Source organism: Mustela erminea, chromosome 3, assembly GCF_009829155.1.
Source record: "Mustela erminea isolate mMusErm1 chromosome 3, mMusErm1.Pri, whole genome shotgun sequence".
Classification (NCBI taxonomy): domain Eukaryota; kingdom Metazoa; phylum Chordata; class Mammalia; order Carnivora; family Mustelidae; genus Mustela; species Mustela erminea.
In genome coordinates this window covers 86311708-86322387 of record NC_045616.1, presented here as the reverse complement: position 1 = coordinate 86322387, position 10680 = coordinate 86311708, and the positions used below count along the sequence as shown (strand labels likewise).

Sequence of the window (10680 nt, the reverse complement as noted above, 5' to 3'; positions counted from 1 at the left end):
AATTTTTTGGAAATTACAGGGGATAGAGGAACAGGTTAAATGATACCACAAGGAAATAATCAAACAAATTCAGAATGTAGAACATCTTACAAGACAATAGGTCTGGATACTTTAAAGAATTCATTATCATAAAAGGGGACTGTTCCAGAATAAATAGATTCAACACCTAATACAATCCTGAAACTTGGTTTAAAAATGAATTTTCTAAGACATTATTTATAATAAGTGGTTAAAAAGTATGTTTGTAAAAGGATCTCAGGAGTACATATGAGTCCTTATCAAAATTGAATAAAACTGAGAAAGAATAATGGAAAAATAATGAGATTTAATGGGGACTGGATTTCAGATAATATCATGGAATCATTGTTAATTTTGTTAAGTGTGCTGGTGGGATCATGATTATGTAGGATAATGTCCTTAGACTTAGGAGATGTCTTCTGAAATATTTAGAGGTGAAGTGCAGGTATTTGTATGTAGAATTAAAATATAAAAATATACAGATAGAACAAATATGGTAAATATGGTAAAAATAAGTTTCAAATTTGGATGGAGGGTAGAAGTATGTTTAATTCTTTTAACTTTTCTATATATTAGAAACATTTCTCAATACAAATATTGAACTTTTTTATCAGAATGAGAGAAAGAGTACAAGTGGGGAAGAGGGGCAAAGGAAGAGAGAGAGAGAGAGAGAAACTTAAGCAGGCTTAAGTTCCATCGAGGATGGAACCTGATGTGGGTCTGGATCTCACAACCCTAAGATTATGACTTGAACATAAATCAAGAGGCAAGAGGCACTGAACCAACTGAGCCACTCAGGTTCCCCCAAATATTTAATTAAATAGACTTAATTTTTTAGAGCAGTTGTGGGTTTTACAGAAAATTGAGCAGATAGTACAAGAGTTCCCATATAACCACTTTCTCTCATAGTTCCCTAGTATTAACACCTTGCATTAGTGTGGTACATTTATTATAATTAATTAACCCATATTGATCCATTATTATTAACTAGAGTCTGTAGTTTATGTTAGAGTTTATTCTTTGTGTTCTATGGGTTTTGACAAACACATACTGCTATATATCTACCATTACAGTATCATAGAGAAACAATACCTCCCAGATATCCTGTGTTTTACCTCTTAATTCACCTCCTCCTTCCATCTGGCAACTACTAATCTTCTTAATTTATCTTTTGCCTTTTCCAGAATGTCATGTAGTTGCAAGTGATTGAGTATGTGCCTTTTCAGACTGGTTTCTTTCACTAAGCAATATGCATTTAAATTTCCTCCATGGCTTTTCTGGGTTGAAAACTCACTTCTTTTTTCAAATATTTTAAATACAAAAAGATAGAAATTTTAAACACCTAACAACAAATTGCAACATACATATCTTGTTTGGTACCCGATTTAACAAAGCATCTCTAAGAAGATATTTAAAAAAGATAATTGGGGAAAATTCAATACTTGCTATTTGCTATTATGAAATTATTACCATTGCTAGATGTGATAACTGATTTGAGGCTATGTTAAAAGTGCCCTTATCTGTTAGAAAATAAAATAAAAACGTTGATACATTCACATGAAGAAATTTTCCAACTATTTTTGGAGATTTTTGTGTGGCCCAAATGTGTCAAATTTTAGGGAAATGTTAAGAGAGAGTAGTGCAAGAGAGATACAGAAGTAAGAACAATATTTCACATCCATGAGAAAGTTATTTGAATACTGAACTTTCCCTGAGTTTGTATAGTTTTCTGTTTCTCTTGAGCATGAAGATGGTAACCTAGCCACCACCCAGACGCACACACACCCAACCTCTAAATAAAAACAGGAACCTGCCTACTCAAAGCCTTCTTTCATCCTGGGACTGAAGTTACTCCCTTTCAGTTTCTCAAGTTGGTGTTTTCCAATTTTAAAAAATGCCCCTTCGATCTGTGAGAAAACTGGAATGGAAATGCCATGGTCACTATGGGTGCAATGAAAAAGTCTTTGGAAATACAGATAAAAGGTTGAGACACTACATGAAAATACTCCATTTAGATTGGCCTCTGTCTGAAAGGAGTAGGATGTTAATGTTTTGGATAAAATAAACACTCGGAAAGGACGCGGGGTGGCGCTGCAGCATTAAAAGTAGAACGAAGAGAGAAAGCTGCCAGCCGGCGCTCCTTAACCCAGATGCTATGCTAAAGAAACAAGCCGGAAGGGGAGGCTTTCTAAGGTGTTTCCATCGGGAAATCGGGGCCCTAGGCGTCTCCACTTATGACAGTACCCGCAAGATACTAGGTGATAGAGTCCGCCACGACGCGAGCTGAGACTGGGTCAAGTTTGCTGGGAGACCAGAAAGCGATGGAGGCCGGAGAGGGAAAAGAACGCTTTCTGAGACAAAGGCAAGTCTTGATATTCTTTGTTTTGCTGGGCATAGCTCAGGCTGCTTCTGAGCCTAAGCACTACTCAGTGGCTGAGGAAACGGAGAGTGGCTCTTTTGTGGCCAATTTGTTAAAAGACCTGGGGCTGGAGGTAAATGAGCTAGCTGCACGGGGGGCTCGAGTCATTTCCAAAGGGAAAAAAACGCGTTTGCATTTTGATAGGCAGACCGGGGATTTGTTGTTAAATGAGAAATTGGACCGGGAGGAACTGTGCGGCCTTGCCGAGCCATGCGTGCTACCTTTCCAGGTGTTACTGGAAAATCCCTTGCAGTTTTTTCAGGCTGAGCTACGGATTAGAGATATAAATGATCATTCCCCGGTGTTCCTAGATAAAGAAATAATTTTGAAAATTTCAGAAAGTGTCACTCCCGGAACTACTTTCCTGATAGAACGTGCCCAGGATTTAGATGTAGGAAGCAACAGTCTCCAAAGTTACACAGTCAGCCCCAATTCCCATTTCCATCTTAAATTACAAGACAGTCCTGACGGCATATTACCACAGCTGGTACTGGACAAAGCTCTGGATCGCGAGGAACAGGCTGAGATCAGGTTAACTCTCACAGCACTGGATGGCGGGACTCCACCCAGGACAGGCACTGCCTTGGTTCGCATCGAAGTCTTAGACATCAATGATAATGCCCCCGAGTTTGCAAAGCAGTTTTATAAGGTGCAAGTTCAGGAAAACAGCCCCATTGGATTCCCCGTTGCCATAGTCTCTGCTAGCGATTTGGACATTGGAACGTATGGAGAAATATCTTACGTATTTTCCCAAGCCTCTGAAGATATCCGCAAAACTTTTCAAATAAATGCAAAGTCAGGAGAACTCTTTTTAACACAGAAACTGGATTTCGAATCCACTCAGACTTACACATTAAATGTTCAGGCTACAGACGGTGGAGGACTTTCTGGAAGTTGCGTGGTGTTTGTCCAAGTGATGGATTTGAATGACAACCCTCCGGAACTGACTATGTCAACATTTATCGATCACATCCCAGAAAACTTGGAGGAGACCATAATTGCTGTATTCAGGGTTTCAGATCCTGACTCTGGAGACAATGGAAGAATGGTTTGCTCCATTCCAGATGATCTCCCTTTCTTCCTTAAACCTTCTGTTGAGAATTTTTATACCCTAGTGACAAACACAGCTCTGGACCGAGAGACAAGAGCAGAGTACAACATCACCATCACCGTCACCGACCTGGGGACCCCCAGGCTGAAAACCCAGCACAACCTCACGGTGACCGTGTCCGACGTCAACGACAACGCCCCGACCTTCAGCCAGACGACCTACACCCTGCGCGTCCGCGAGAACAACAGCCCCGCCCTGCACATCGGCAGCGTGAGCGCCACCGACAGAGACTGGGGCGCCAACGCCCAGGTCACCTACTCGCTGCTGCCGCCCCACGACCCGCAGCTGCCGCTGGGCTCGCTGGTGTCCATCAACGCGGACAACGGGCAGCTGTTCGCGCTCAGGTCGCTGGATTTCGAGGCGCTGCAGGCGTTCGAGTTCCGCGTGGGCGCGGCCGACCGCGGCTCGCCGGCGCTCAGCAGCCAGGCGCTGGTGCGCGTGCTGGTGGCGGACGCCAACGACAACGCGCCGTTCGTGCTGTACCCGCTGCAGAACGGCTCGGCGCCCTGCACCGAGCTGGTGCCGCGGGCGGCCGAGGCGGGCTACCTGGTGGCCAAGGTGGTGGCGGTGGACGGCGACTCGGGCCAGAACGCCTGGCTGTCGTACCAGCTGCTCAAGGCCACGGAGCCCGGGCTGTTCGGCGTGTGGGCGCACAACGGCGAGGTGCGCACGGCGCGGCCGCTGAGCGAGCGCGACGCCGTCAAGCACAGGCTGCTGGTGCTGGTCCGGGACCACGGCGAGCCGCCGCTGTCGGCCAGCGTCACGCTGCACGTGCTGCTGGTGGACGGCTTCTCGCAGCCCTACCTGCCGCTGCCGGACGCGGCGGCGGCCGAGGCCCGCGCCGACCCGCTCACCGTCTACCTGGTGGTGGCCTTGGCGTGCGTGTCGTCGCTCTTCCTGTTCTCGGTGCTGGTGTTCGTGGCGGTGCGGCTGTGCAGGAGGAGGCGGGCGGCGTCGGGGGGCGGCTGCTCGGTGCCCGAGGGTCCGTTTCCGGGCCACCTGGTGGACGTCAGCGGCGCGGGGACCCTGTCCCACAGCTACCAGTATGAGGTGTGTCTGACGGGAGGCACGGGAGCCAATGAATTCAAGTTCCTCAAGCCAATTCTTCCCAGTTTCCTTGCTCTGGGTGAGGAGAGGATTAGTGAAGCAAGCCCCAGTTTCAGGGATAATTTTGAATTCAATTAAGTATTAGATAATAAGGGTCTACTGAGCCTAGTCTCAGTTAATTGGTAGGAAGTTCTTTTTTACTGCCTTGTCCATTGGGGTTCTTTTTATTTGGTAAGCAGCTATCCTGTTCCAACTTAGTGCATGTTACTGGTGTTTAAATGTGTTCACTTGTGCTTTAAGGAATGCAAATTTCCTTTGTTTTCTTTTTGTTGATTAGTCTCACTGTAACTTAATTCAACTTAAAGTGTGAAGGTAAATTTTTGTGTTTTCGGAAATCTTTAATTTTTAAGTTAGAGCACCTTTTCCCAAACTCACCTTCCGCAGTTCCTAGGTGATTTTGCAGAACTTAAAATTTTAAACATTTTTAAATGTTTGCAATCGCTACATAAGCTTATTCTTTTTCCAACCCAGAATATTTGTGTTTGTATATTCTTTTAGACTAGTATAACTTTTATTCTGTTAATTCATATTGACTAAAACCATTAATATATGCATATTCATTAATAACAAAGCAACCTACCACACTTTTCTAAATATGTACTTCCTTAAAGTGTCCATAAATGAAGATTATGATTCCTTAGAGATTGTGACAACCTTGGCTGCTGGATTCTACAAACCATTCACATCAAAAGTGCTTGGTCAACCACTAATATTCTCAAATTAGCTACATAAATAGCATGTTCAGTTGTTTTCAAAGCCATGCAATTCTTCATGCTATTGAAGTTTTTTTCTTTAGGGCATCTGGGTGGCTCAGTGGCTTAAAGCCTCTGCCTTGGTCTCAGGTCATGATCCCAGGGTCCTGGGATCCAGCTCCACATCTGGCTCTCAGCTGAGCAGGGAGCCTGCTTCCTCCTCTCTCTCTGCCTGTCTCTCTGCCTACTTGTGATCTTTGTCTGTCAAATAAATAAATACAATCTTTTAAAAAATAAAATATTTTTTTTTCTTTAAACCTTTGCTCATTTCGGTTCCCCTTAAAAGTTACCAGTTTTAGCAATTACAAACCATCTGTTAACTTTGAGCACATCCTTAAAATCGAAAAGATATTAGGAAATAAATCTTTGTCCTTGACTAAATTTTAGAAACTTCGAATGTAGTTTGGCACTGCATTTTTTCAAAAAATTTGGAGCATTTATGATTCCATTGGAAATAATCCTATGTGGAAAAGATTTATCTTATTCTGGCTATATATATATATATTTTTTTGCACTAACTATTTTGGTCTTTCCCTTTTCAGTTCCCTAGGCTTTTCAAAGCCTTTTTTTTTCTTTTTAGGTTCTTGAATATGTTTGTCAATAACTCCCCATTTACTGTATGATTAGCTCAGTAATTGAATGATTATAGGTTCTCAATAAAAGTTTTGAATTAAGTGATTGAAAGAAAAGTGTCTTTATTTCATCTTGTGATATTTTGATATTTAAAGACACTGAAATACTCATAAAACAAAGTTTTGCTAGAATTAAATGCTCTCTGATGTATAAGGAATTACATATATAATTTTTGGTTATTAATTGAACTGATCACTGTTACTGACAGATTATGCCATTATCAGTCCCTCTTTCCTTCAATATATTTTTCCTTTCTCTCTTCCTAATTTGAGCTTCCTCTCCTGCCTTCTAGCTTAAGGAATATATATGGGGAAATTGTGTTTTTGATTTTATAGTTTCAATTTCCTTGTATAATTCCTAAATGATTCATCCAACTTTATTTCTTGCAGTTCAATTTCAGATCTATACATTAAAACACATGTTTAGCTATTAATGTTCTTCAGCCTATATTTAAATTCTTGTGTCATTTTATGTTTATTTGCATGAGCTATACCATTAAAATTACAATATGAATTTTAAAGTCGTCCTTTTGAGATTAGCAGTGTGGAGCACTGCTGATACTTAGTAGGATCTTGGGTAAATCACATAATTTCAGTTCCCCCAAAATGCTAATAGCTATTTCTATAGCTTGAAATTATGATCAAGTAAGGTACTACAAAGATACAGAAGTATAATTGCTGTTATTTATAGTATTACTAGTGGTAAGAGTAATCCTAATAGGTGACCCTCCATGTTACATTCCTGATAATTATGAAGATGCTAGGCCAACCTCTTGATATTTGAGTTATTTCACGTCTCTGCCTAAAACCTTGGAATATCTTCCTTTTATTCTTAGAATAAAATCCAAGCATCTGTTATTTGCCCACAGTTTATTTCTCCATCATTCTATTCCCACTTACTCTTGAGACAGGAAGTTTTGGGTACACTGTCCTTTTATTATCTAGAATAGCTATACTATACTGTTGCAGGCCTTTACATATCAGTTTCTCATATATGTTTTCTTCCCATTTTACAGTCTTAGTCTGTAAGACTTAGCCTGTAAGACAAACATGTTATCCTTCATCTTCCAGATTAAGTGGCACAACTTTGATGAAACTTTTTCACCAACCACCCATTGAGTCAGGTCCTCCTACTGCATGCTTTCAGTGCATTCAGTACATTTCCTATATAGCACTTTTCACAGTTTGTTTGAACATATATTTAAAGTCTGTTCACCCCATTAGATGGAAAACTATAAGATATATAGACACGATTTACCTTGTTACCACTATATGCCTAACTTCTACAAACTCAACGTATTTCCACAGACAAAACAGTTATACAGATGAAACAGTTAATATAGTTTACATAGATGAAACCAGCAACTGTAAAATTACTGCGAAATAAGAAGAAGAGAACTATCTGTGTTCCTTGAGTGATTGTGAAGATTTGAAAGGAACTGGGCATTTTGGGCCTCTGACCATGACATGACCTATTATAATTTTTCATCACCTTGCATGAAGTCATATTTCATAGCATTTTTTCCTGATTATAAATGTAACTCATAAAAAAAATGTAACTCATTCATGGACACTTTACAAAATCTGGAAAATAAGAGGAAAATGCAAGTAGGATATGATGCATATCATTTAGAATTTAGAGCAAAATACTTTAAAGTTTATGAGTAATAACTGCAGATGGGCAGGAAGAGTAGCTCTAACAGCAAAATCATATAAATCAGCGAAAACATGTAAATGAGGACTCTTATCAAAGACAGTGGGTTCTTTTTAAAGAACGCATTTCATTTCCCTAGGTTGTGTTTCTTTTTTAACTCATTTAACACAAGAACCTCCTCCAGTAGCATCAAATGGGCTACTCCGTTTATCAAGGGGAATAAGCAATTAAAAAATCAAAACACCCATCCACCGGGTGGCCCAACATAGCACGTTCTCTAAGTAATTTTTAAGCTACCAGTGAACGCATGGTGGCGCTGTTGACTAAAACGGCGAATTAAACCACGGGCATTGTGCGCACTCTGTAAGGCACGTAAACTAGGGGGTTGAAAGTCTGGGCAGATTTTAAGCAAGCGAATCTGAGCCTTGGAAAGGATTATTCGCTAGACTTTCTTCAAAGGTTGGAAGGCAAAAACTGAGTTTGTTAGCACTGCCGGACGCTTAGTTTGGCAATATCTCCAGGAAGAACGTGGCCGAAAACACAATGGAGGCCAGAGGGGAGCGCTTTCTTAGACAAAGGCAAGTCCTATTTCTCTTTGTTTTTCTGGGCGGGTCTCTGACTGAGTCTGAGTCAAGACGCTACTCTGTGGTTGAGGAAACAGAGAGGGGCTATTTAATAGCCAACCTAGCAAAGGATTTAGGGCTAGGAGTAGGGGAACTGGCTGTGAGGGGAGCCCAAGTTGTGTCTAAAGGGAACAAACAGCATTTTCAGCTCAACCATCAGACCGGCGATTTGCTCCTGCATGAGAAATTGGACCGGGAAGAGCTATGCGGCCACACGGAGCCATGTTTACTGCACTTTCAGATATTACTGCAAAACCCTTTGCAGTTTATTACAAATGAGGTTCAGGTCGTAGATGTAAACGACCATTCTCCGGTATTCTTTGAAAATGAAATGCAGCTGAAACTCTTAGAAAACACGCCACCAGGAACCGTAATTCCTTTGGAAAATGCTGAGGACTTGGATGTGGGAAGAAACAGTCTCCAAAACTACACAATCGCTCCTAATTCCCATTTCCATGTTCTCACACGCAATCGTAGGGATGGAAGAAAGTACCCACAACTAGTGCTGGACAAAGCGCTAGACCGTGAGGAGCACCCAGAGCTCGTTTTGACCCTCACCGCGCTAGATGGGGGCTCTCCACCCCGGTCGGGGATCGCCCAGATCCACATTCTGGTCTTAGACATAAATGACAATGCCCCAGAATTTACACAGTCACTCTATGAGGTTCAAATTCTAGAGAACAGTCCCATTAACTCTGTTATTGTCACTGTCTCAGCTTCTGACTTAGATACAGGAAATTTTGGGACAGTATCATACGCATTTTTTCATGCTTCTGAAGAAATTCGCAAAACTTTTCAGTTAAATTCAATTACTGGTGATATCCAACTAGTCAAATATTTGAATTATGAGGTTATGAATACTTATGAAGTGGACATAGAAGCCAAGGATGGGGGGGGCCTTTCAGGAAAAACCACAGTGATAGTTCAGGTGGTTGATGTGAATGACAACCCACCAGAACTGACCTTGTCCTCAATTACCAGCCCTATCCCTGAGAACTCGCCAGAGACTGTGGTGGCTGTTTTCAGTGTTTCAGATCCTGACTCTGGAGACAATGGAAGAATTATGTGCTCCATCGAGAACAATCTCCCCTTCGTCCTAAAACCATCAGTAGAGAATTTTTACACCCTACTGTCAAAAGGAGCACTAGACAGAGAGAGCCAGGCCGAGTACAACATCACCATCACCGTCACCGACCTGGGGACCCCCAGGCTGAAAACCCAGCACAACCTCACGGTGACCGTGTCCGACGTCAACGACAACGCCCCGACCTTCAGCCAGACGACCTACACCCTGCGCGTCCGCGAGAACAACAGCCCCGCCCTGCACATCGGCAGCGTGAGCGCCACCGACAGAGACTGGGGCGCCAACGCCCAGGTCACCTACTCGCTGCTGCCGCCCCACGACCCGCAGCTGCCGCTGGGCTCGCTGGTGTCCATCAACGCGGACAACGGGCAGCTGTTCGCGCTCAGGTCGCTGGATTTCGAGGCGCTGCAGGCGTTCGAGTTCCGCGTGGGCGCGGCCGACCGCGGCTCGCCGGCGCTCAGCAGCCAGGCGCTGGTGCGCGTGCTGGTGGCGGACGCCAACGACAACGCGCCGTTCGTGCTGTACCCGCTGCAGAACGGCTCGGCGCCCTGCACCGAGCTGGTGCCGCGGGCGGCCGAGGCGGGCTACCTGGTGGCCAAGGTGGTGGCGGTGGACGGCGACTCGGGCCAGAACGCCTGGCTGTCGTACCAGCTGCTCAAGGCCACGGAGCCCGGGCTGTTCGGCGTGTGGGCGCACAACGGCGAGGTGCGCACGGCGCGGCCGCTGAGCGAGCGCGACGCCGTCAAGCACAGGCTGCTGGTGCTGGTCCGGGACCACGGCGAGCCGCCGCTGTCGGCCAGCGTCACGCTGCACGTGCTGCTGGTGGACGGCTTCTCGCAGCCCTACCTGCCGCTGCCGGACGCGGCGGCGGCCGAGGCCCGCGCCGACCCGCTCACCGTCTACCTGGTGGTGGCCTTGGCGTCCGTGTCGTCGCTCTTCCTGTTTTCGGTGCTGGTGTTCGTGGCGGTGCGGCTGTGCAGGAGGAGGCGGGCGGCGTCGGGGGGCGGCTGCTCGGTGCCCGAGGGTCCGTTTCCGGGCCACCTGGTGGACGTCAGCGGCGCGGGGACCCTTTCCCACAGCTACCAGTATGAGGTGTGTCTGAAGGGAGGATCTGGGACCAATGAGTTCAAGTTCCTCAAGCCCATTTTTCCCAATGGTCTGGTTCAAGATACTGAGTGAGACTTCAGCAAAGCTCCAATTTTAAGAATAGTTTTCATTTACAGAATAGTGAAAAAAATATTTGTCTGGCTATGGTTGTTTTCTTTTGGAACCAATAATCT

The 10680-nt window shown here is 44.4% G+C and overlaps 2 protein-coding genes across 2 annotated transcripts; both read left to right on the top strand.

Annotated features, from left to right (window-relative positions):
• The first annotated feature begins 1910 nt into the window (after positions 1-1910).
• Positions 1911-5510, top strand: LOC116586451 (protocadherin beta-2). Its single transcript, XM_032336451.1, has one exon. It carries the CDS (start codon positions 2340-2342, stop codon positions 4731-4733), a length of 2394 nt encoding a protein of 797 aa, XP_032192342.1. The 5' UTR covers positions 1911-2339; the 3' UTR covers positions 4734-5510.
• A 2520-nt stretch (positions 5511-8030) lies between these two features.
• Positions 8031-10680, top strand: PCDHB3 (protocadherin beta 3). The gene has a single exon (XM_032336455.1). It carries the CDS (start codon positions 8237-8239, stop codon positions 10577-10579), a length of 2343 nt encoding a protein of 780 aa, XP_032192346.1. The 5' UTR covers positions 8031-8236; the 3' UTR covers positions 10580-10680.

Bases quoted from the DNA above. Each gene is read 5' to 3' on its own strand.
- PCDHB3 (XM_032336455.1), top strand. From the start codon at position 8,237: ATGGAGGCCAGAGGGGAGCGCTTTCTTAGACAAAGGCAAGTCCTATTT.
- LOC116586451 (XM_032336451.1), top strand. From the start codon at position 2,340: ATGGAGGCCGGAGAGGGAAAAGAACGCTTTCTGAGACAAAGGCAAGTC.